At 35.7% G+C, this 27,739-nt stretch overlaps 1 protein-coding gene across 4 annotated transcripts in view; it reads right to left on the bottom strand.

The window, feature by feature from the left end:
* Positions 1 to 26,322, bottom strand: part of UBQLN1 (ubiquilin 1) — a 47,852-nt gene extending 21,530 nt beyond the window's left edge. For 3 of the 4 annotated variants that reach the window (XM_031945475.1, XM_031945477.1, XM_031945478.1), the window contains exon 1: positions 26,079 to 26,322. In XM_031945475.1, the coding sequence (XP_031801335.1) occupies positions 26,079 to 26,234 (156 nt within the window). In that variant the 5' untranslated portion in view covers positions 26,235 to 26,322. The remainder of the gene's footprint in view (positions 1 to 26,078) is intronic. The other variant, XM_031945476.1, reaches the window with a different exon arrangement.
* Positions 26,323 to 27,739: the final 1,417 nt, after the last annotated feature.

The raw sequence follows: 27,739 nt of genomic DNA, 5'->3' as shown, positions 1-27,739 counted from the left end.
TTAAGAAGTTGGAAAATGCTTAACAATTTTTCTGATTTCTCAAAAGCAAGGAACTTTTATATAATTCTTCAATTAATTATAGACCCTTACATTCAATTTTTAATCTCTTTACCAGGAATACATTTGCTTCTAATGTCATATTTTGAGAAAGATTTTCGTGATCTAGAGAGTATCTTGATAATGGTAACCAAGATGGTAAAGAGTGAATTCATAACTGACTGAAGACTTCTTGTGAAATCTGACTGAAGTGAGGATGCTTGATAATGCCATAACATGAACCTGATTGAGAATGTGCAAAACATATCACAAACTTTATTTGATCTTTACAAAAACTCTGTAGGGTAGCCTAATATTTTTATTTTATAGTTAAGAAAATTAAGCATCAGAAATGATTTGAACCCAGATCTTCCTGACTATAAATCCTGCACTCCATCCCCTAGTCTAACAACTTTTTAGATTTAGCTTGGAAAAGAAACATGACAGCAGAAACATGCTAGCCATCCTAAAGTATTTGAAGAGTTATCACAGAGTAGAGGGATGAGACTTGTTTTAGTTGTCCCCAAGAAAAGAAGTAACAACGCATAGTTACTAGTTACAGAGGGGAAAGACTCAGGACTCAATACAACTTCCTAAAAATAAATTAGCAATGACTCATCAGAAGGTAGTATGCTCCACCATCTTTTCTCAGTTCTAGCTCTTTAAGCAAGAATAAGTGATCACTTGATTCTGTAGAGGGGTTTCTTTTTCAGGGAAGAATTTGAACTAGATGACAACTGAAGTCTTTTCTATTCTGAAATTACATCACTTCTTCAATTATATTAACTTTGTTATTTCAACTTTGAACATCATACCTGCAATACAAGATTATGATTATTTCATATACTATATCTACTAAATTCCTTCTCAGATCCTCTAGCTCATTTTCTACCTATAGCAGTGTCCTCCTCTAATTGGCATATATAAGCTACGAAAATCAACATTTTCTAAGACTGAACTCATTGGCCAACTCCTTCCTCTTGGTCCTGAAAATTTTTTAACTCAGTTCTAATATGCTCATCTCTTTTTCTAAACATGTCCTTCACTTGGTTTACCTATAGAACAGCTTAATTTTTCTTTCACATCTCCACTCCTCTAAATTAACCCTTTCTCTAATGAACTGTCACTAAGCCAGCCTCTTGGCCTTTTTTCAGACAATTTCTTAACATTAAAAAGCACTTTTCCCAAAATTTACCTCATATTTACTTATCTTCCAAGCAGCTACTTAAATTCTGCATCTTTCATTAAAACCTTTTCCCTAAATGCCTACACACCGTATTTTTACTCTATAACCCATAAATTTCCTAATCATCGATACGAGAGAGGGGGCAGAGGTAAAAATCAATCTTAACATGGGGGGGGGGGGGGGGGAGAATTATTCATCCAAATCAGTAAGGTAAAATCATAACTGTTTAATTTACAGCTTCAAAATAATGTTCCCATAACAGATAATTTTCCCCCAGGGGCAGAATCTCAATGACTTTTATACAGTATAAGTCCATGAATAATATATAATGGAAAAATAATTACTGGCTCTAGAATCAGAGGACCTGGGTTCAAATTCCATCTCTGATCTCTGGGCAAGCCTATCTGAATTTCAGTGATCTCATGTGTACAATGAAGAGAAGATTAAATGGATGGCCTCAAGTCGCTTCTAGGTATGAAGAATTCAGGGAAGCAAAGACAGACTTTACAGAGATACGAAGTAAAAATAAGTAGAATTAGAAAACACTCAAAGACAATAACAAACACTCAGAAATGAATATTGCTTAAATAAAATGATAAAATGGACAAGTAAGAGATGAGAAATGTACCTCCCTCCCATCCTTATTTGCAAAGGTAGAGATTATGTATGTGAAATAATGTGGTCACATTCTGTTAATATGAATAAACTATTTTCATTTTCTCTTCTTTTTTTCCCCTGCTGCTTACATGGGATGGCTCCTTGAGTACAAGAGAGAAGGGTTAGCCTCCACAAAAAGTAATTCTACAATGGATGTACATATATAAAGAAATGAGTAAATATATTACCAAGATTTTAGTCCTTTCAAACATCTCCTTTTTCAACTTCATTTAAACATAAGAGGGGATGATTCCTGTCAATGAAGACCTTCAAAATGTCAGTTAAAAACTAAGGAATAAGCATTTATAAAGTGAAGGAAGTACCTGGTCTTTGGAACTGAAGTATGATCTCAAAACACTGCTTCTATGAGGCTAATTTAAACTCCTTTGAATGAAAATAATGTACGCTTCCCTCAGGATCTCAACATTAATCCTGTTAAATTCAAATGTCACTATTTTGGCATACTTGGCACTGTTAAGATAAGTCAGGACCCTCTAAACTATAACATAATACTCTATCCACCTATCAGGAAAAAAATACATTAACTAGATAACTCAAAAAAAAAAAAAAAATAGAATTCTTTAAGCTTCAGAAACTTAGTTGAATTACTTTAAGGACCAAAGGGAAATTTTATATACATGTATGTATTTTCCCCCCACAAAAGCTATTGTGCTTGGTTGTCCACTCAGAGTTGTTAAGGTTCAAAAGAAATCTCATAAAAGACTGCTTCACAAACTCTTTGGGGAGCTTATGTTTCTGGCTTGGATAAGATAGAATGGTCCTTCAGAATCTGGTTCTCACTGTCTGGGTCAATGGTAAAATCACAAGGTAAAGCAAAAAAAGGCGGAAAATCAGGAGAACATAAGGGGCTTCCAATTTTGTGTGCACCAAATATTACATGTCAACTAAATTATCACCATTCAAATTATTAGATTCCAACAGGGTAATTTCTAGAAATGGTTACAACAGTGACTTAAAAGTCATAGACTATTTTTTTTTATTTTTGTCTTTGTACATACAGCACCTGAATAAGGACTTGGTCACTAATTTTTTTTTTAATATTACCATTCAGTGATAATATTCTTAAATACCTTTAGAACCCTAATAACGTAAACTCGAGAGACAATTAAGTGCAACAGTATACAGAGAATCATAGACCTAAGGAGGACCCAAATTCAAATCTAATCTCAGATTATTTATAAGCCATGTGACCCTGACCAAATCATTTCACCCCAATTACCCCACCAAGAAAATAATAAAAAATAAATTCAATGAGGCCATCTAAATGAAAGAATTCCCTAATAACCCTATGCAACTTATTATTCCCAGGCCAAAGAACAATAACTTTGGCAAGAGTTAAGTAGTTCTTCCTTTTCTCTATCAGATTAGCAATGGTCCCCACTCAATTTCAAGTTCGTTCCTTTGATTTTCCCTAAGCTTTTGGGATTCATCACCAGTCTAGACAGATCGTGCACTTCAGCTCTCCAGACACTATTCTTACAGTGTCATAAGTTTTTTGCTTTGTCCATAGTTACCTGTTCCCGTTTACATATTCTTTGCATTTGTTTATAAAAATGTAAGTTAGAAAAACCAATGTAACCAATCTTAGAAGGCAAGTAGAAAACTAGTGGTTGGGGAGAGGATCTTTTTTACATCCAAGATTTCTGATAAAGTCTTATCTCTAAAATACATAAAGAACTGACTAAAATTTATAAGAATACAAGGCCCTCTCCAAAAAATGGTCAAAGAATATAAAATGATAAGGTAGAAAAACCAATGCAGCAAAGATTAGAAGAGAAGCAGAAAACTGGGGGGAATAAGGGGGAATTTTTTACATCCAATATTTCTGATAAAGGCCTCATCTCTAAAACATACAGAGCTGACTCAAGTTTATAAGAATACAAACCATTTTCCAATTGATAAATGGCCAAAACACATGAACAGACAATTTTCAGACAGAAACTAAAGCCATTTCTAATCATATGAAAAAATGCTCTAAATCACTATTGATTAGAAAAATACAAATTATTAAGACAATTCTGAGGTATCTCAGATTGGCTAGGATGACAGGAAAAGATAATGATAAATGTTGGAGGGAATGTGTGAAGACTGAGACGCTATTACAACAATGTAACACTAATACATTGTTGGCGGAGTTGTGAACTCATCCAACCATTCTGAAGAACAATTTGGAACTATGCCCAAAGGGATATCAACTATGCACTCTTTTGATTTAGCAGTGTCTCTACTGGGTCTATATTCCAAAAAGATCATAAAAAAGGGAAAAGGAACTACATGGAAAAATGCTTGCAGCAGCCCTTTTTATAGTGGCAAGGAAATGGAATTTGGGATGCCCATCACTTGGGGAAGGCTGAATAAGTTACAGTATATGAATGTAATGGAATATTGTTTTTAAAGAAATGATCAGCAGGATGATTTTAAAAAGGCCAACTGATGCTAAGTTAAGTGAATAGAACCAAAAGAACACTACACAGAGCAATACCAAGATTATGTAATGATAAACTGTGATGGACTTGGCTCTTTTCAACAATGAGGTGATTCAGGTCCATTCCAATAGTCTTGTGATGGAGAGCCATCTGCATCCAAAAGGAGGACTATGGGGACTGATTATGGAGCTCAACATAGTACTTTCACCTTTTGTTGTTGTTATTGTTTGCTTGCCTTTTTCTTCCATGTATGTTTTTCCTTTTTGATCTAGTTTTTCTTGCATACCATGATAACAAAGGAAATGTTTAGAAGAATTAAAAATGGTTAGCCTATTATCAAATGGCTTGCTGTCTTGGCTATGGGGGGAAGAAAGTGAGAAAAATTTACAACAATTTACAGGAGCGAATGTCAAAAATTATCTTTGCATATATTTTAAAAAATAAAATACTATAATAAAGAAAAAAAAAGATCACTTGTACCACCTTCCCTCAGCTGTTTTTTTATGAAGACAGGAAGAAATTAAATCCTAGACAATTCTTGAATCTCTAATTCCACTCAATTTCAACTTGCCTTTTATCTTTGATTCATAATCCATGTAGTGTTGTTGTCATTTTATTTATTTTTATAGAACTTCCTCTGGTAAAATTCAGAATGACTTTAAAATCATGAACCATGTGATTTCAACTACAAGTTCCACCAGAACTAGTCATCCTAGCAATATCAGCTCAGAAGGTCCTAAACATTGCAGTTTCTCTCTCTACCACAAACATCTAACAACCATGTCATGTCTTCTTTCTTTCTTCTCTCTTTAGTCTCCAGTTTCTTAACCATTTCTTATTCTCCCCATGCTAACTCTGACTAAAAAATGACTCTCTCAATCAGTCACCCATACTTTATCAATAAATCTAGTGGCCTTTAGCACCTGAAACATACCCTCTTTCTGCATGGTGGCTCTCTCAATATGTCCCTAATTACCCTCCTCCTTATTCTCCTCATGCTAGCTCTAGTAGACTTGGCTATTTTAAACACTACTCTACAAACCCTACAAATTTTTTAACTTTACACTAATTCTCTTACTTGCTAACTCTTATACCTAAGTTAGTCCAATATTTATTTCTCCACTCCAGCTACTACATTGATAATTATATAAAAGGATAAAGAAAGCTATGAAAAATCAAACTAATTTCACCAATAAACTTATTATGTATAAATTCACCTGGTCCTTCATTGTTGACCAAGTAATCTCTTCTACTCTATGTACTTCCTTTCACTCCATTGTTCTAAACCTTTTCCATTCCTAAAGCTCCTAACTACATGTCCAATAATGTTTACAATTACTGGACTGTCCAACACTTCAATGAGGTGATAAAAGCTTAATGACATGAATCTTCAGTAACCATACCTAAACCACTTAATAGATTTATATGGTCATTATGAGGAATGGTAGGATTCTGAAACTTGGCAACAAGAATAAGCAACTGGGGAGAGTCAACCCAATGGTCTATATGATCCTGGCCAGGAGTAATTTTAAAACCATAAGACATAACATCCAAACCCTACAGGGTTCAAACTTCATTCAGTCACAATGCTCTTGATACATTACTGCGCATGCTTAATTAGTCTTATTAGAATCAGCTTCCCCTCTCCAGTTGCTTAGTCTTCATTGACATAATATGCAAGGCATGATCAGGGAGGGGGGATATGTATGTTGTATATGGTGAGGGTGAATAAGGAAGAATTTTGTAACCCATGAGAGTCCTGACCAACCAGGACTAAAGGGAGGAGAAAAATTAACATTGAAGTATATAAGAGCTTCCCACTTCTGTATCAGTATAAGCTCATTAAAGAGTTACACATCTGCTTCTTTCAAGGAATGAAATAAAAGCCTTCCTCTGTATACTCCATCTCTGAGTCAAGTCATTTCTAACATTACCATCCTCTCACCTGCCCATTCCACCTCAACCCTGGATACTCAGGCTGATGGTGATCTTTAACCTTATCTTGCAGGAGGGTAGGCTTCCCTTCCTCTTCTCCACACTCTCTTTCATAGTAACGTCTTCTATTACAATATAAGGAAGACATTAATAATAAACATTTATTAAATGTTTTATGTATCATCTGTAATTCTATTCCCTTTTCTCCCAGATGAGGAGATACTTTCAAGTCATAGTAAATGAATGAAAATGCAATTATTAAGCACTTATTCTATGGGGAATACAAAAAGAAGGAAATTAGTCCCTACCCTTTCATTTGGGAGAAGGACAACCCATAAAAGAAGCTGTAACCTCACTTGCAGATGATTTTTATCCACTGTTCAATTTAAGTTCATAACCTCCTATTCTTTTCCAAGAACTTGTCCAACAAAGTGTCCCTTCTCTCTACTTTCAATTGCCCCACCCTGGCTCCATTTTATTTTTTTAAATCTTATAATATGGCTTCTGTCCTCATAAGAGAAAAATGGTTCTCTCAAAAGGTCATTCATGACTTTATCAACAAATCTGGTGGCTTTTGGCATCTGAAACATGCCTTTTTTCGGCATGGTGGCTCTCTCCTATGTCCCTAACTATCCTCCTTCTTATTCTCTTTCTGACAGATGTTTGCCTGACTCTCCTTTCTACTCTATCTTAGCATCATAACATAAGTGGAAAAAAATTAAATATGCTCCTTTATTTTTTAGTTATGCTAAAGGATGCCATAGTGACCTGACACCTGGGATTTGGGGAGCTTTGCAGTTGGTACTCAATAAATACCTACTGAATGGCAGAAGGTATGTATACTGTTAATTAACTTATTGCAGTTTTAAAATATTTTTGCAAGGACCATAGGTTTTATATATAGAAAATTAGGTATCCTGCTTCACAGTTCATTTTTTAAACATACATATTTTTCTAAGAAAAACTACCAGTTAATGTTTGAATTATTTATCCAGGATATTTTCCTTTAATTAGATCACAGATATGGACAAATTGACTAGATTAAACACTGGATTCCTTAATGTGATACAATGTTTAAAAAAAAAAAGGATTTGAAGATAAATGAACCCAAGTTTGAATGCCAGTTCTATGAATGACTACCTAAGTGAATTTAACTTTCTTTCTAGGCCCCAGTTTCTTCCATTGTTAAAAAAAAAAAAAAAAGGTTTGTACAGGATCTTTCCATCTCTAAGTCCTATAATGCAGTGTATTTAGGACTAATTTACTCTTGCTGAGTGAAGAAATAATCAAGTAATATTAAAAAAAAGTTACCAAGGATATGTTCAAATTGCTATTTATCAATAGCTATTTAAACATAATTAACATATATACCAATTATTCTATCCTTATGTATGTCAGAGCAATAACTCTGTAGACCTCTATTTACAAGCAAAAATAAAACCAAAACAAGACTAGTTTCCCCAATTCTAGGTACTGTTTTGTTCCTAAAACTCATTTCTTTAAAAACTTTCTCCAAGAACCAGGAATGTAATACATACAAGAACAGAAAATGGAAAGAACAAAAAAACATTATAATTGAATGTTACAATTATAAAGACCCATCACCTATTTTGGCCCCAAAGTTGAAAAAATACACCTTCCTCCCCTCATTAGAAGTGTGAAGGATTCTGGCAAGTGGAATACTGCAAATTCTGTTACTCAGCTGATGGGATGATCATTTCTGTGAACTGCTGTTTTCTTCTCTTTTTGTTTTAAGGTATACTTAACTGAGTAGAAAGGAAGAAAATTCAGAAATGAATGATTTAAAAACAAAAGAAAATAAAATCATGTCAAAATCAGAAATTTTCCCTAAACCCAAGGGATGTGGAAGTCCTAAATTCAAATCCCTATTCTTATTATTGGTGTGATTTCAGATAAGACTACTAATTTTATTTGTTGGGGAAGATTTAACAGTTGAATTCTCAAAGTCAGTAGATGAACTACTTACTATTTTCTTGATTACTCACTGTAGATTTTAACCCTAGATTGTGATCTGGATCACAATCCATTCAAGCTGACATCAATCAAAATAAAGCATTAATAAATCTTAATACCTTCCAAAACCCACACCCAGAGTGAGGGAATGGGAAAGCATTTGCAAATTATTTATTAATTGTAGTTCACATTTTTAAAGCCATAAAACTGGCTGGGAGATCAACTTTAAGATCCTACTGTACTCCATTAACAAGCAACACCGTGTGATAAATTTGACAGACTCTCGGCAATACAATGAACTAATTCCAAAAGACTCATGACAGAAAATGCTATCCACATCCAGAGAAAGAACTATGGGGTCTGAATGCAGATTGAAACATAGTGTTTTCACTTTTTTGTTTCTTTTCCCATGGTTTTTCTCTTTTGTTCCGATTCTTCATGTGGAAATGTTTAATATGCATAGGGCATACATAAACCCCTATCAAACTGCCATCTTGGGGAAAAGGGAGGACAGGGAGATGAAAAATAGAAATAATATAAGATTCCACTGCACTTTTTCTTGATTAAAGTATTTCAGTCTAGAATGTGGTTTTAAAGTTTTTCCTCCAAGTGCCTTCCACATTTTAAAACCATGCAAAAATATGAACAGATTTAATGACCAAAATAATTTTTCAACAAGCTGTTGTTTTTTTATCTAAGGTATATATTTATCAGGATCACGGAGCGACCACAGAGAATATTCTAAGCAAAATCCAAATGGAAAATGATCTTATCAGGAATGAAATTTTCAATAGTCTCTATTATAGTTAACAATATAGGTTATAAGTAACATTGTGTTCATTTCACTAAATCCTAGAATACTGAAAGATCATTTCAATAAAATCCAAAAATATATTAGAAATATAAAGTAGAAAAGTTATACTACCTACTAAACACATAGTTGAACAAGTTGGTCACTCAATCAGTCATAAGCAAATATTTGAAGGCAAAAAAACTTGTATTAAAATTCTGGTTCTGTCCCTTACTAAGACATTGTGACCTTGGAAGTTATTTACTTTTCCCAGACTTCAGTTTGCTCAACTATAAAATGATGAGATTGGGGGGGTTGGCTATAACCTTGAAGATTCCAGCTCTAAATCTATCTTCCTGCGATAGCGTACAAGTACTACACTTGTTGAAATGCAATGGCCTTTTTTCAAATGTTCATCTCTCTTGACACTATCAAACATCATATCCTCTCTCAATTCTATCAGATGGCACCTCAACATCTCCTTTGCTGGATCTCCATCCCGATCACACCCAACAACCTTTTATTTTCCACAGGGCTTTGTTCTAGGCTATCTACTATTCTCTATGCTACTTCACTTGGTGATCTCAGCTCCCATGGATCCAATTATGATCTCCATGCTGTCTCAAGGGATTATACAACTATATGCCCCACATATATCTTAAACTCATTATGTCCAAAAGTGAAGTTGTTATTTTTGCCCCTAAATCCTCCAATATTTCCAAACTTCCCCAATACCATTGAGTGCAGCATCATCATCCTCCTAGTCCCCCACATGCATAACACAGGGGTCATCTCACAACATCTCACCCACTATATCCAATCTGTTGCCAAGAACCGTCCATTTCACTTTTACAACATCTCTCAAATACACTCCTTTCATCTCCTAACAATGCTACCATCCTGTTAATCTGGATTATTGCAATAGCTACTGGTTGATCTACCTGCCACAAGTCTCTCTTTCCTTCAATCGCCAAAGTGATTTTCCTAAAGCACAGATCTAATACTTCCAATTAACTCTGGTGGTTTCATATTACCTCCACAATTAGAGGACAGAATACAATGCTGGGTCTGAAATCAAGAAGACTCAGCTTCTTGAGTTCAAATCAACACTCAAGACACTTAGTACCTGTGTGACCCTGGGCAAATCACTCAACTCTTGTTTATCTCAGTTTCTCATCTATAAAATGGGCCAGAGAAAGAAGTGGCAAATCACCCCAGTATCTCTGCAAAGGAAATCCCAGTATTCTTTAATCCTATAACAAGGATTGCTACCTCCCCCCTTCTACCCACACTGGGCATATTCACTGGCTCTTCTCCATGCCTGGAATGCTCTCTCCCAAAATCCCAATCGCTCTTACTTCTGGTATCTTTTCTTCTACTGATTATTTCCTATGTGTTCTGCATGCTGTATAGCTTGCTTGCTCACAGTTGTTTGCATGTTTTGTTTCTGATATTAAGATTATAAACTCTTTGAAGACAATGAATGTCTTTTGCTTTTCCTTATATCCTCAGTGCTTATCACAGGGCCTAGCATAAAGCAGATGCTTAATACTTTAAAAAAAGCCATTTTACAACATTCCTGACAAATGGTCATTCAGTCTTTGAATGACAATTACCAATGTGAAACGCAGTACCATGTCGCTTTTTGGTATATAGAAAGCTGAGAAAAAATTTTCTTACATCAAGAACAAATGTGTTTCTGGAACTTTTACCCAATGTTCCTAATTCCTCCACCTGGAAATCTCTAAGATTATTGTTTAAATCTGGGAACTTCTAAGGTTTGCAGCATAACTAGTCTTGTACAAATATATGAAGATAAATATCACATCCCCTTTTAACTAGTCTCTCATTCCTTCACGTAATCATCTTGTCATCAAACAAGAATTAAGAAAGCACCTGTTATGTGTCAAATACTGTTCTGAACAATCCCCAGTTTGTTTGTTTTTTCCTAAAATACACTATACGCGATTTTACACAGCACATAAAATACAAGAATGATACGTCATTACTCTGGGACAATATACCTCTCAATAAAGTCTAAAATTATCCACTTTGCTGGCTGCCATATCACAAAGTCAAATTTGTAGTCTGCTAAAACTCTCAAGATCTTTTTTTCCAGATAAATTACCTAGCGCCAATTATGGATATCATGCTTACAAAGTTGATTACTTAAATATAAGACTGGAATCTCCTTCCAAAATATCAAATCATTAATGACTATTCTTTAGATCTGAATGACTTACTTTTAATAAACTTTCAACTATCCCAAGCTATTGATTGTGTAAGAGTTAATCTTTCAAACAAATAATTTTCGTCCAGTAATAACACTGTTACTGTAAATACTAGAGAATTGTAATTTCAGAATTATACTTCCAGGCAACTCAAAAGAAATTCATTAGACTCAAGAACGATAAAGGATATCACCCAAAATGAGTAAAGGGAGGGTGGGGAGGAGAAGGGAGAACACCAATGATATGTACAACCAAAAAAGAAATGAGCTCATCAGGTAATAAAGAGTGAGATGTAATAGATGAATAAACTAAATGCTGCACTGCATTCACAGAATATTAAAACCAGTGGAATCAATGTGTTGCAGAGAACCTCAAGAGTTTTGAAAACAAGTTTCATCTGAACCTAGAAATGATCAAAGAAAGAAAAGGATCCAACCATATAAAAATATTTACAGTTCTTTTTTGATGGCAAAGAATTGGAAAGAGGGGTGACACCCATCAATTAGGAAAGAGTTGAGTAAATTATGATATATGGATGTGATGGTGTAATATTGAGCTTTAAGAAATGGAGGATGATTTCAGAAACCTGGAAAAACTTGCATGAACTGATTAAAAACTCGAGTAGAACCAGAAAAAAAATTTATTCAATAACATATTATAAAGACAAACAACTCTGAAAAACTTGACAAACTCTGATGAACAATAACCAACTAGAGATTCAGACAACTCGTGAGAAAACATACTACCCATCTCCATATAAAGAGGTGAAAGATTCAATGGAGAGTGAGACTTTTCTTTTTTGACAAAAATAATGCAAGAATGTTTCTGATTTTATTTTTCTTTCTCAATTGGAGGTGGAGAATAGGGCGGGAACAATGCGAACTTAGAAATAAAATAAATGAAAAAATAATAAAACAAATGTAAATGGACAGGTAATGAATATTTTACTTACTGATTGAATAATCCAGCCAAATTAAAAGTTCATCCTCAAACTTGTAATGCCCTTTTCCAAAGTCAAAGTCTACAAAGTAATATAATAAATGGGTGCTTATCTTTTCAATTTCAAAGACCAATTCCATTCTCTATAGCAGTGTTTTTAACATACCTCTTATACAAGGAAATACTGGACTGGAATCTAATAGCTAAAGACAAAGGAAGCAAAAAAAAAAAAAAAAAAGCGCACACACACAAAGGAGTTCTAATACTCCTTGAAACAGATGAAAACATAACAGCATGTCAAATATTCAAAAGTTTAGGCCAGAATCTGCTTTATCACAAGCAGAGGGGAGGTCCCAGAAAAATGAGATCCTGAAGGGAAGCAACTGGTTTGTTGTTTAAGATGAGAATTGTCCTTCGTATTCCCAGAACCTATACTTGTTGCATTTCTTAGAAGTCCGGTAAAAAAAAAAAAAATCCCCCAAAAATGACTTTGCCAATCATGATGTGCACCTTTAGGAAAAAAAATCTGGCTATCAGATATATTATCAATGGAATTGAAGAATCAGGTAAGTAATTTTATACTTATATAGAAAAAGGGAATAGTGAGAAGGGAGGACACTCTCAATTTTCCCAGTCTTCTTACAATTTATCCCACTCCCTAATACTTAGCAATCCAGTGACAAGTCAAGCTTCTTGAAAAAAAGAGTCTAGAGAATTGCCACCTACACTTCCTAACTACCCACCAACTCCTTTTAACTAAGAGCAATACTAATTCCATCCCTACACTTTCTACTAAAAACTGCTATGAGGCACCAATGACTTTGTTGTTAGATCTACATCAGAGGACCTGGATTTGAATGCTACCTTTATTATCTGTGTAATCCTGAACAAGTTTCAATCTTTTCACCTATAAAATGAAAGGGTTGGACTAGTTAACTTTTGTGGCCCTAAATCTATATTATGATCCTAAGTGATTTTCCATAGCTTAAACTACTGTTTCTATGCATATGATTCCCAAGTCAGTGTCTCTGATGTGGATTCATATTTTTACATGATGTGGTGTTTTATTTCTTTTGGAGGACAGAAGGGTTTTTATACTCTGGAGGGAGAGAGGGAGAAAAAAGCACAGGAGGAGGCAGGCAGGCAAGCAGACAGACACAATCTCTAGGTATTATCTTGTGGATATGAGAGGTGTTCAAAAATGGGGATTGAAGAATGTAATAAATCCATATCTTTAAAATTAAAGGTCATATTAATGCAACTAACCTATTACTTAGTATTGTTCTCATACTTTAAAATATATCCAAAAACATTAGTATTTAAAAAAGCTAACTATTCAACATTAGAAAAGAGATTAAAATTTTATATTTTCAAGAGTAAATAAGCCAGGTTCTAAGTTTCACAGAAAAATAAAATAAAATCAACTCAAAAAAAAAAAAAAAGAGAGAGTGATTAAATTACACGGGGGGGGGGGGGGGGGGGGGAAGGCGGGAGAGAAGAGAAGTGATATACTTAGAAAAGTCTAGATTTTCAGAAAACAGAAATGTTTGATACCTTAAACAAAGTAGCAGAACATAAGCACTTACTAAGCATCTTCTACCACTGATAAGCACAGGAAAGAGATACAAAAAATGAAACAATTCCCACTCCTACAGGAGCTTACATTATATCAAAGTAGATGTAAATACACACACACACACACAGACACACACAAAAATAAATACTAAGAGAATATTTCTAGAATACCAGATAGTTCAGATAAGGATTCATTGTAGAAGGGAATGCTCAAGTTATATCCCAGTAGGAAGAAATAATTTCTATGAGGCAGAGAAGTAAGTAATAAGGCCAGGTTTGAGCAAAAGAGAGAAGAATTAGTCTAACTAGACGAGGGCTTCTTAAACTTTTTCCATTCGCCACTCCTTTTTACCTGAAAAATTTTTACGTGATCCCAAATATGTAGGTAAAAACTGGATATGCAAATCAATAATAAATCAATTTCAAAACTTCCACATGCAATTACAAGACCTCATATGGATTTGTGAACCATAGTTTTAAGAAACTAGATCACAGTGTAGCAGAAGGTAAATAGGAAGGTGGAAAGATAGGTTGGAACTAAACAAAAATTTTTATTTTATCCTAGAGGCAGTAAGAAGTCAGTCACTAAAATTTACTGATTAGAGAATGAAATTGTCATGCTTTAAAAAAAAAAAATACATTTTGCCAACTGTGTGAACAAATGGACCAGGGTACAGAAACAACTTGGGAGAGAGGTAAATTGGGAAACCACAGGCAGTCATCTCTGGGTTAAGAAATACTAGTTGTATGAAAAAGCAAAGGGGAGCCAGATGGAAGAAATATTCTGGTAGGAACAGTAAGATTGAGCAGCAGACTAATTCTTTGGAGTGAAAAAAGTGCGGCTTTGTTAAAAGATAATGTTGAGCTTATGAAGCCAACAGACTAGAAGACTAGTAGTGCCTTTGGCAGAAATAATGCAGTTAAAAAGAAAAGACATGAAGTTCTGTTTTGGACACATTGAGTTTGGGATGACATTGAAACATCTAAAATGTCTAATAGGCAATCAGTGATAAAGGAATGAAGCTCAGGGGACAGAATAAGCTGAAAATATAGAGGTGGAGTCATCTACAAAGAGTTATATCCAAGACAGATGGTGAACTCACCATGAGATATTATGGAGAGGGAAAAAAAGGAAGTCTAGGACAACACCTTGGGGAACTATTAGAGTTAGGTATGAGCTTGCAAAGGATCCAAGGGAATAATCAAACTGGTTAAGAGATTACCCAGGAATTATAAAAACCCAGAGAGCAGAGAATATTCAGTAGATGAGGGTGATCAACAATATTAAATGCAACAGAGATGAAAAATGTATAACTTAAACCATATTATATAGTGATTGGAACTGTATCTGTGATCTCATTAGAATAGGAAATCGCCAAGATTTCCCATTAAGAAAAATGCCCGAAATTTTGATCAGGAAATTAATCACTTGTGGGTAATAGCCCAATACAGGGTGTGATCATCTCTGGATGCCTAGTTCTGAGAAGAAATGAAGGATCTGAAGAGCCTATGAAATTGGGAGGCTAAGGAATATCAAGATGAATTTGAGTTGAAGAGAAAACAATGAAGTACTATGACCTAAGTTCTATATGGCATCCACTGAGGTCTATATAGGGTGAAATTTCTTTAAAAAAAAAAAAAAAAAAACACCACAAACTTCTACCAACAAAAATCAGAAAAAAAGGGTAGAGATCCCACTAAAATAACGACAAAAGGAATTAACATCTAAGAGTTAATTGACCAAACTATACTGGTATTTTAGATTTTCAATTACAGAATATTCTTCATAGAAATAAAGAATGTTCATTGTCCAAGACTGAGCCATGGCAATAATAAAATTGATACTACCTTAAACTACAGATTTAATACAATACTTTAACTAATTCTACTTTTTACATCTGGATGATATAATTTTTAAAAATCATTTGGGCAAAGTTAAGAATTTCAAAGGAAATAAAGACTAGGAATGCCAGAAGGATAACCACATTACCACATCTCCAATTTTACTTTAAATAATGAAATCCACTTAAAGAGAATCTTTAAAGAGAAATCACTTAAAGAAAAACTGAGAGATTAAGGACTATCAGTTTGAATATTTAAATAACCTAATGTTAGTATTTGATACTAATTTAAAAATAGAAAAGCAAACTCAGTAAACAAGACCTAAAGGCAAACAAATAGTACTCCAAATTTTGATAAATTCTAGTATACTAAGAGAAAGATTTGCTCCTAAACAAAAAAATACTACAAAAAGTAGAAAGGAATCCTTAGAAGACATGCTTAGATGATTATTATACAATCAGTTCCAAAAGCATGTGATCTAAATATAAATGGTCAGAACAATAAAATAAAAAGTAAAAAAGCAAACTGACCCATATGAAAAATACTCTTATAAAAAGAGGAATTAAAATTAAAACTCATCTTGAGGTTTTTATATCACATCTAATATGGTGACAAAAATAAAAGACAGAAACAACCCCCGAAAAAGTTGTGGGAAGACAGATATAATAATATGCTGCTAATGATATGTAAATAAATTTAATTACTAGTTCATACTTTGTGGCCTAATGATTATATTCCTTGAGAATACCTCAAAAATGTCAGTGAGTCTCATATATAAGAAGATATTCATAAAGCAACAATATTAGCAAAAATTGGAAATGAAATAGTGGGATTAAAGAATGGCTGAATTCCATAAATAAACATAATACAATGTTGATATACAATAGAAATGATGAATATAAAGAATTCAGAAACAAGAGAACACTGGGAAAATATATACAAGTTCTACGATCATATAACTGTTAATAACAGAATTGAGATCAAATTCTCAGTAGGGTCCAGAAACTGTTGCTAAAACACATGTTCACTCAGTTAAGTTTTGCACATAATCTATTAGTTAAAGTTGATGTTTTAAACTTTACTTGCTTTGGTTTTTATTTGTTTTAAACTAAAGATGAGGATTGCAGGATATTAAGATGTGATGATGATATAAAAATACAAAATGCATCAGTAAAATGTTCAAAAGTAAAATAAAATATACCTGTGTCCCATTTGGTTCTCTTTGTAACCTGAAAATGAAGATAGTGCTAAGGTTCATGGGACAAATTATGATGTGGTCAAGCTTATCTTTGTCCACCCAAAAAGTTTTTTTCTCATACTTCTCTCCATTCCTTGCTAAAAAAAAAAAAAAAAATCACAAGATGGCAGAAAATGAAAATCAACTCAAAAAACACATTAAGTGCTTAAGTAAAAAGCAATATACTTAGTATCCAATACAAGATCATCTTTGCTCTCAAAGTGCTTATTTTATTGGGGAGAAAAGAAAGGATAGGCCATAATACAATATAAAACAGGTAAATATATTCAGACAAGAGGGAATAATAACGGGGATGAAAGCACAGATGCAAAGAATGGAATGAATGATTTCAATTTCCTCACCTGGAAAATGGGTATATTACCTCTAAAATTTATTCCCGTTTTGTTATGAGTCAAGTGAGATAATCTTTATAAGACTCTTATAAGCTGTGTAAAACCTTAAAGCACTATATAAATTTCAACTATTATAATTATTCACTTTTTTGTAATGCCATTCATAATGTTTTTTTTTTTTTCATTTTTATTTAGCACAGTGTCTGGAACATAGTAGACATTTAAATGTTTACTGACTGATTTGGCATCTTCTCAGTTATCTTAAAGTTTCTTGAAGAGCCTGGAAAAATTGAGATGAACTGATGCCAAATGAAGTGAGCAGAACCAAGAAAACAACATACACAATAAGAATAAGATTATATCATCAACTATGATGGACTTGGCTCTTTTTAATAATGAGGTGATTCAAAGCCAATTCTAATAGATTTAGGATAAGTGACATCCAGAGACAGAACTATGGAGACTGAATATATATATCAAAGCATAGTAGTTTCATCTTTCTGTTGTTTTTGCTTGTTTGCTTTTTTCCCCCAATTTTTTCCTTTTGTAGCTGATTTTTCTTGCATAGCATGACGAATATGGAAATATGTTTAGAAAACTGCACATGTTTAATTTATATCGGATTGCTTGCTATCTTGGGGAGGGGAAGAAGAGAGGGAGAAACATTTTGGAACTTCAAAGGTAAATGTTGAAAACTATGCATGTATGTATTTGGAAAAATAAAATACTATTTTAAAAATTTCTAAATTTTTTGAGTACCTTCAAATCTGTGTAATATCTCAGATTTCTTGTGTATTGTCTGGTCCTCCAACTCTTTTTTTAAATCTTGCTAACAAGTTTGTCACTTCTCTCCAATACTACCGCCTCCCTTTTGCACTCCAGAGCTGGGTAATTGTGCCTTCCTCAGGTCTCTCCCCAGTCCAATCCATCCCCCATTAGCTAAAAGTAATTTTCCTATAAAACACAGGCCCAACTATACATAAAACACCTTTCTTCTTAATATGGGTCATCAGCTCCTTGTACCCTCCAAGAAAAACATAAAATCTTCTGGCATCCCTCATAACTTAGTCTCCTCCTTCTCTCCAGTTTTCTTATATTTTTTTTTACCTGCCTCTTCAATCCACTATGTCTCTGGATTGAACATTTTTTCTGACCTCCTGGCATTTCCATGAACAAGATGCTCCATATCTCCATACTCCATTTCTTGGCTCTAACTCACTGTCTCCATGCCTGGAACACTCTAACTCCTTCTTCTCCACACTACCTGCCTTCACTGATTTTCTTCAAGCCCAAACAAAAATCCTTCCTCCAAAATCTCTCGACTCCTCTTAATTCTAGTGCTTTCTCGGTTACTTCCTATTATCTTTCACATTGCTTGTGTATATTTGCTTAATAGTCTCCTCTGCATTTGAGCCATATTAAGTACTTAAATAAATGCTTACTGAATGACACTAGATACCGGAATAATTAATTATTTGGTCTATAATATTATTAATATTTTTCTTGCAAATAACTTTTCTGCAGATGTTTTCCCCTTCACAGCTTTTTGGTTTTGTGAAGCAAAAAATGTTCATAACCTTCCACCATGAGCTGAAAAAACTGCACTGCCTATGGCTCTCCTCTTGCTAAGTCAAGTATAAAGCATTTTTAAAATGTTTCCTATTTTATTAGTATGCTATTTAAGAGTTTAAATTCTGGATTTAAAAGCAAACTTTTTTCTTCTAAATTAATTTTAATGTACCATAAACAACCCATATGCATAAAATATTCTCCCCATCCTCATCCCCCAGCTAAGAATACTATAGATTCTTCTAAATTACCTGAAATTCCAAAAATCAACAAGCATTTAACTCTATCAAATGTACCAGGCACTGTGCTGTATACCTAGATACCTTGCAAATAATGAGAGGGAGGTTACTGGATATGAGATGAGGTCAGAAAAGGTCTCGGCATTTGAGCTGTACTTTAAAGGGAGCTAGGGACTTTTTAAGAAGTGCAGATGCCGAAGCTGAACACTCTAGTCATGGAGAATAGTCTAAGCAAAAGCAAGGAGTAGAGAGACAGAGATGGAACTGTGTGTACAAATGGTTTAGCTCAACTAGAACACAAAATGGGGCAGGAAAGAGCGAAGGAGAATAGTAAGGTATAATGTGCCTGGAGTACGAAAGGTCAAATGCCAAACCAAGAATCTGAATTTTATCCAGGAGCCAACGGTTTTTAACCAGTGGTCTGAAATTTTTTTTTTTAATATTTTGATAAAATATATTTCAATGTAATTCGTTTCCCTTGTGATATTATGTATTTTATTTTACTCATTTAAAAACATTCTGAGATGTCCACAGATTTCAGCAGATTGCCAAAGGGCCTGGGGAAAATGATTTCGGCTATTTAGGAACATGTTGAGTTTGAAATGCCTATGACACATCCAGATAAGATATGGCTAGAAGGAAACATAGTCAGTCAACAAGCATCAATTCCTTAACACAGCACAATTTACCTTTACCAAGGACAAGAAAAAACTATGCTAAAAAACAGAAAAATTCACTTGGAAACTCATCTTTTAAACCTAACTGCCCTCTTATCTATTATGGCACAATATATTTATAAATATTTGCATATTAAGAAACAAGCAATAGTGTGTAAGTATTTCTGGTTCTAAGACTAACTTTTATAAATGCTAATTAAGAATTGATAGTTTTTCACCATACATTCAAGGATACTCTTGCCTTGTGTGGTGGGTTTAAAAATGATCCAAAGCCATGTTTCAATATATTTGAATTTCTAACCAAAATACCACAACAGTTTTTCTCACAAAATATTCTTAAAAGTTATAGAGATGCAAAAAATCCAACACCTACAAAAAATACTTTAAGATATATCATTTTAATCAAAACATAGAAATACTTCTCATTTGGTTTTTAATTTTTTAAAACATCTGAATTTGTAATTTGTAATGTGAAAACTCTTTTAAATAATATAGGATCATTTTTAACTTACAATATGAGTGAGTTCCTGCTTAGTGTACAAAGAGTAAAGTAACTTGCCTGTGGTCACAAATGTGTCTTTTCAAGACCAGCACTAGCCTACCCACTATTCAAAGCTGGTTTCCTCCTATGTGTATAAGGTGTCCCAAAAGTCAGTGCAAAAGTCCTAGAATAGGAGTTAAGACACTAGATATTTCAAGATCAGACTAAAACCATAAATATTAAATTCACTTGATAAAGGTTTTTTTTTTAACCTGGGAGGAAAAAAAGTTTAGCAGTTTATATATTGGGATTTTTCTGTAAAAATTGAAAAGCATGAACTAAAATCATCTAATTATAGCAACTATGAATACTGTCCATCTAAAGAATAGTTTTTTCACCACTATAATGACTTTAATTTGTTCCAACAATTTTTTGCAAAACAGAGTCCCAATTAATGAAAAAAAAAATCAAATGATGGTGGCTTAGCTGTACCAGATCTAAAATTATATTATAGAGCAGCAGTTACCAAAACTATTTGGTATTGGCTAAGGAATAGAGTAGTTGATCAGTGGAATAGATTAGGTTCAAGGGATAAAACAGTCAACAAATATAGCAACCTAGTCTTTGACAAACCCAAAGATCCCAGCTTTTGGGATAAGAACTTACTGTTTGATAAAAATTGCTGGGAAAATTGGAAACTAATATGGCAGAAACTAGGCATTGATCCATACTTAACGCCGTACACCAAGATAAGGTCAAAATGGGTTCATGACCTAGGCATAAAGAATGAAATTATTAATAAATTAAGAGGAACACAGGATAGTTTACCTCTCAGACCTGTGGAAGGGGAAGGTCTTTATGACCAAAGCAGAACTAGAGATCATTACTGATCACAAAATAGAAAATTTCGATTATACCAAACTGAAAAGTTTTTGTACAAACAAAACTAATGCAGACAAGATTAGAAGGGAAGCAATAAACTGGGAAAATATTTTTACAGTCAAAGGTTCTGATAAAGGCCTCATTTCCAAAATATATAGAGAATTAACTCTAATTTATAAAAAATCAAGCCATTCTCCAATTGAAAAATGGTCAAAGGATATGAACAGACAATTCTCAGATGAAGAAATTGAAACTATTTCTAGTCATATGAAAAGATGCTCCAAGTCATTATTAATCAGAGAAATGCAAATTAAGACAACTCTAAGATACCACGGTACAATTGTCAGATTGGCGAAGATGACAGGAAAAAATAATGATGATTGTTGGAGGGGATGCGGGAAAACTGGGACATTGATGCATTGTTGGTGCAGTTGTGAACGAATCCAACCATTTTGGAGAGTAGTTTGGAACTATGCTCAAAAAGTTATCAAACTGTGCATACCCTTTGATCCAGCAGTGTTACTACTGGGATTATATCCCAAAGAGATTATAAAGAAGGGAAAGGGACCTGTATGTGCACGAAGTTTTGTGGCAGCCCTTTTTGTAGTGGCTAGAAACTGGAAACTGAATGGATGTCCATCAGTTGGAGAATGGCTGAATAAATTGTGGTATATGAATATTATGGAATATTACTGTTCTGTAAGAAATGACCAACAGGATGATTTCAGAAAGGCCTGGAGAGACTTACACGAACTGATGCTGAGTGAAATGAGCAGGACCAGGAGATCATTATATACTTCAACAACAATACTATATGATGACCAGTTCTGATGGATCAGGCCATCCTCAGCAACGAGATCAACCAAATCATTTCTAATGGAGCAGTAATGAACTGAACTAGCGATGCAGAAAAAGAACTCTGGGAGATGACTAAAAGCCATTACATTGAATTCCCAATCCCTATATTTATGCACACCTGCATTTTTGATTTCCTTCACAAGCTGATTGTACAATAATTCAGAGTCTGATTCTTTTTGTACAGCAAAATAATGTTTTGGTCATGTATACTTATTGTGTATCTAAGTTATATTTTAATATATTTAACATCTACTGGTCATCCTGCCATTTAGGGGAGGGGGTGGGGGGGTAAGAGGTGAAAAATTGGAACAAGAGGTTTGGCAATTGTTAATGCTGTAAAGTTACCCATGTATATATCCTGTAAATAAAAGGCTATTAAAAAAAAAAAAAAAAACAGAGTCCCAGTTAACTTGTTATAATATAGTTCACCTTAGTGGATTTTTTAAAATTGAAAGCTGTTAGCTTTGACAAAACTAAACTAAAAACTAAAACATAAACATGATTCTTCAGTAAGGCCAAAAATAGTATCTTTTCAAATAAAGCAGTTTATGGTAAAATACTCCCAAGCAAACACAAAACTATTTTCCAATTATACCCAAAAATTTAAAAAATTAATCTTGGTAGAAGGTGTTTCAAACATATGATTATTAACTGACATCTCAAATTATCAAAACACTTTTTAAAAATTTAAGGCACAAGTTTGAATAATAGATCATAAACATTTCAAAATTAAGTCTTGTCTGTCTGAACCCCAAGTAGGAAATATCTGTGAGGCCTTGGGCAAGTCACTTAACCTCCTTAGGTCTCAGTTTCCTTGCCTGTAAAATGAGAAAATGATCTTCTAAGCTTCTGGTTCTATTTCTATGATCTATGAATTAAAATATATTATCTATTTTTACTGAAGTAAAAAAATTTGTCAACACTTTTGGAAGACATTTAACAAATATTTATCAAACACCTATCATGTACCACACTGTACTAGGAACTGGAATGAAAAATTTTTCTGAAACTACTTCATCTCCCAAATCATTCCAATTAATAGGAAATCATACTCAAAAACAAACTACATTTATCTTATTAAATTTATCTTTGCAAAGTACTCAAAATATCTTAATGTTTGTGAAACATAAAACTGTGGATACTGAGAACTGACATTCAAAAACTTAATGATTTCGGATTCCACCACTCATTGAAAAACACACTTGTCTTTTAAGTGAAAATTAACATCCACATTAATGAACACAAAAAGTAAAAGCCATCATCAAAAAAAAAAAAAAAAAAATCAACATTAAGTACGCACACTAGCCAATATATATAGCATCATATAGAAAGTTAAACAGTTTCTGGCCTTTTAAAGGAAAAGAGCCAACTTGGCCAAGACACTATTTTATAAATACAAGATAAACTATTAATTTAAAGATTATGTAGACATAACACTATTTTATAAATGCAAAATAAATTACTAAACACATTAGAGATTATGTAGAACTATTAAAGTCAAGGGAATTTTAAGTTATCTTTTTTAATAAAAGTGAAAGCTCTAAAGGTTCCTTTTCTGAGAGCTTTTTCCCACCCCAAAATAAGAAATTTTCATGATAAAAACTGATGTATAGGAGACAAAACCCAAAAATATCAAACCTAAACCTAGAAACTTTAAGGCATCATTTCTTTCATTTCTTTGATCTGTAATTGCACTTTTGTCCCTCTCCCATGAACATATCATATGATACTTTGTATTAGTCATTTGTGTCCCTGTCTTACCTTTTCTACTAGATGTAAGATCCTTGTGGGAAAGAGAAGTGTCTTATTTGTCTTTGAATCCCCAGTTGCCTTGTAAATTGTAGGTGGTTAATAAATATTTGCTGAATTGCAATGATCCTAACTTCTTTCTTAATCTCATTTTTGGATTGTCTCCCTAATGTCAAAAACAAAAAACAAAAAACGATAGAAAAACCTGTGGCAGATAGCCATTTCCACTTTGCTGCAATTTTTATTCTAATTGTTCGAAGTAGCCAAACAACGTTTTTGATGTTTACTTCACTCCAATAATTAAACTGCCTAACACACCATTTATTGTAAATAACTGGAAAGAGCACTGGCTTTAAGGTCAAAGGACAAGTCTGAACCCCAACTAGGAAACTTACTATCTGAGATCTTGCCAAGTCACAACCTCCCTAGACCTCAGCTTCTTTGCCTAATGATAATCAAATCTGTCATTGGCTTTTTGTTGCCTCATTAGTAAAATGGGTATAACTATTAATGATGGGTGGTGTACAGAAGAGATACAGGTGAACATGCAAATTTTTCAAACTTAATGAAGACTTGAACCCAGACCTTATTCCAAATTTAGTACAATTTAAATTACACTACACTGCCTCCTAGAGTCCAATCCACAAAAAGGCAAAAAGCCTAAAAAGATTAAGCTAAATTTATATCAATTGAGGACATATATTTTAAAATAATTAAATGTAAATTTCAAGATGGCCCAAGAGAAAACTTGGCTACAATATGTAGCTGCAAATTATACTCGTGTTTTATCAAAAAAGGATGTTTTCACTGAACAAGTATATTAAAGTATATGACTTGTACAATAATTTTACCTTCAAAAGAATTCTACTGTCTTTAAAATTCTTGAGTCTAAAAAGGAATGTCATTTGTAGTCTAGACAACTATCAAAAGATCAGTGAATATTCATCCATGCTAACACTAGCTTTCCAGTACAAGAAAAAAAATATAAAGGTTCACAAATTTTAAAGGTTTAATTTCATGTATGCCCTAACACCTCATAGCTCAATTTTCAAAAGTTGACTAACATGGATTTTCCAGTTTATATAATTTTAGCTGTCAAATAATATCGTAGTAAAAGAATTTTCCTTTTTGATTACATGCAGAAGAGTGCCAAAAGGAATCGTCAAACTTAGGGAAGTGAAGCTAGAGTACTGAAAGAAAATCCTGGGACTTCAAACAGTAATTTGGAGATTCAATAGGTGGCACACTTTGCACTAAAGTTCATCTCGATTCCGTCCGGTCCAGTGTAAAGAACACAGTTGGGAGCTGTAAATCAATCTCATAAACCTCTGGTTTATGTCCCTAACACCTTCCGCTACATGTATACAAAGGTGCTTTCAAAAGCAGTCAACTAATTCCTTTATCAGTAAATGAACGGAGTATAGTTTTGGAGCTTTATGCCAAAATTAAAGCTAAGGTTTGTTTGTTTTTTCAATAGTTTTTTAAAAATTTCATTAAAAAGTGACCGGAACCAAATTGGTGGGGCCCAAACAATTTAGGTTATTCCCAACACCAAGAGATAGAAAATCAGATTTTAAATTGATTATCCAATCCTATTCAGTCTATGCTGACTTCATATCTCTAAATTCACATAATAAAAAAACCGTCATCCCTCAGATCAGCATCTAAGCTCAAAAAAATGTTTTTAAAAAACAAAACACCGGTGAAAGAAAATTATTCACCTTTTTCTAACAGCCCGGTAGTACTTATTCCTCAAATTTGGCCGGGTACAATTTCTACGTCATCGAACAAAAAAATAATAATGTTACGGGGGGGCGAGGTGGAAACGATTTCAGCAGTCAAAAAAAGGCAGAACTGCACACGTGTTCCTCAACCCAAAGCCTACTTGAACCCAGGAGGTTTAACACTCATCCCTAACAATGAAACTTTTCTGCTCCGCAGCTACCCCGGGGACTCGAGAGCGCAGCAAACCTCCACCCCCGCCTCGCCTTCCCCCATCTCCGCCGAGCCCAGCGACGAGCCCCAAGCCAGTCTGGCCGATTCCTTTGTGAAGAGGACGGCCGGGGAGTGGATAAGCAGCGGACCCTCTTCTTCCTCCCCTTACTCCGACTCAGAGAAGGAGGCCCAAGGCGGTCTAAGCAACTCGAGAATGGAAAGGCCGGCTGCCGGGCGGGCGCTCCGAGGCCATTACCTTAACCCGGCCCCAAGCCTCGGCCGCGGGCCTGGAGATCAAGGCCGCCGTCTCCCCCACTCCCCGCGCCGTCCCCATTACGCCCAGGTTGGATTCCCCACACCCCCGTCTCGCTCGGGCGTTTTCCTATGTAAGCGTCCGGCCTCAACAGAGCCGCACCGGCTCCTCCGCAGGCGCGCGTGTCGCTGGGCCAGGAGGCGGAGGTTACAGGCCTGGGAAAGGGGCCTCACCTGCTGGACAGAGCTGGTCTCGGGCACCGCAAACTCCTCCTTCTCCTTCGGGGTCTTCACAGTGACTTTGATGATCTTAGGGTCACCGACGGGGGTCGTGGCGCCGTCTACTGCGGCGGGGCCCGAGGGGCCGCTGCTCTCGCCGCTTTCAGCCATGGCGGCGGCGGTGACTCAGGCGAGGAGCGAGGCCTCGCTGCGGCGGCGGCGGCTGCCGGGCCCGGAGGCTGAGGGGGGGTGGGGGGAGGGGAGGGACGACGACCAAGGGGGGAGGGGGGAGCGGTAGGAAGCCCCCCCCCGCGGGATGAGGCGCTGTGGGGGCGCTGGCGCGGGCCCGGCCCTCGGCGGCTGCTCCTGCTGCCGCGGCCACTGCTCGGTGCTCCGATCCCGCTCACACACTCACTCGCTGCGCGACACCAGCCGCCGTCGCCGCCGCTTCCTCATCCCCCGCCCCCTCCCTCCCTCCTCCTCCCCCTTCTGCCCCCTCCCCTCTGCCCTCGGCGGAGCCGCGCGAGGCATGCTGGGAAACGAAGCCGGCGTCGCCGAGTCACTCTGGGCCGTCTGGGACTTTAGTTAACATCCTATCGCTGCCTTGTCTTCCTTTCCTGTCTCCCCTATGCTACTAGACACACTAACTCCTCCATCACTGGAGCTGAGAACTTTCTAGTAATTTCCCTGGGCACAGGGTGAGGTCTGGGATTTGTTTTTGCGCGTGTCTGTACGCTGTTTTTCTTTAGATAAGCAATCGTAAAAAAAAAATGAAAATACCAGCCGCCGTAGCGTCGCACGGAGGTGACGTCACGAGCCAGGGAAGTTACTAGAAAGGAGACTCGTCGGGAGGGGGAAGGGGGGGGGCGAGACGACTGGCTAATGTGCGCTTGCGCATAAATTTTCCCAGAGGTTTTCCCCACCGATCTCCGTAACTTCCCTCACATCCACCTTTCCTTCTTCTCTTCTCCTGCCCTTTCCCTTTTGTTTCTCCACCCAAAGCTGGGGATATCCGTCCTGTCGCTTTTTCACTGATTCCCTTTAGGAGAATCGGATGCTTTCCTTGTCTGCTTGCGATGTCACAAGACTGACGCCGCTATGGGGGTCCAGGGTGAAATGCAAACTCTTTAAAGTGTCTGACACCGTTCCACCCCAAGTGTGGGAGAGCGCGGAAAGGTTCCCAGGCGGTGGTGGGGGAAGATGCCACCAACGCCTGCTGTCCAACGTTACGTAACCTGTCTTTCTCCCCTGATAGGGCTTTTCTTATCCCTCCCACCCCGGTTGGTCAAGCAGATCAGACCACTGGTGTTAAAAAAAAAAAAAAAAAAAAAGTGCCCTCTGCTCGCCCCAGTTGGTCAGCCTGAGTCTGCGGCGGGCTCTATTCTTGCTGCTTCCACTGGTAGTACTAGTCTCCAGGATTAGTTTGGAATGGGAGGGGGAGCGCGATGACCTACCCTTTGGCCAGCCGCTTGGATCGGTTTCAGGCTACTGCTGTTTTCATTCTCTGGTTCTGTGGCAAGAAGGTTGCTGCCGCATTCAGCGGTGCTGAAGATAGGATTCATGTCCAAACGATTGTTCTCATGACAAATTTAAGAGTGGATATTAAAAGAGTCGAGCAACTTTATAATAGGATTTTTTTTTCTTCTGGGAAACCATAATTGACATTTTAATAGCTT

Source organism: Sarcophilus harrisii, chromosome 1 (genome assembly GCF_902635505.1).
Source record: "Sarcophilus harrisii chromosome 1, mSarHar1.11, whole genome shotgun sequence".
NCBI lineage: Eukaryota > Metazoa > Chordata > Mammalia > Dasyuromorphia > Dasyuridae > Sarcophilus > Sarcophilus harrisii.
The sequence above is the reverse complement of the archived record's forward strand: the minus strand, read 5'-3'. Positions and strand labels throughout refer to the sequence as shown.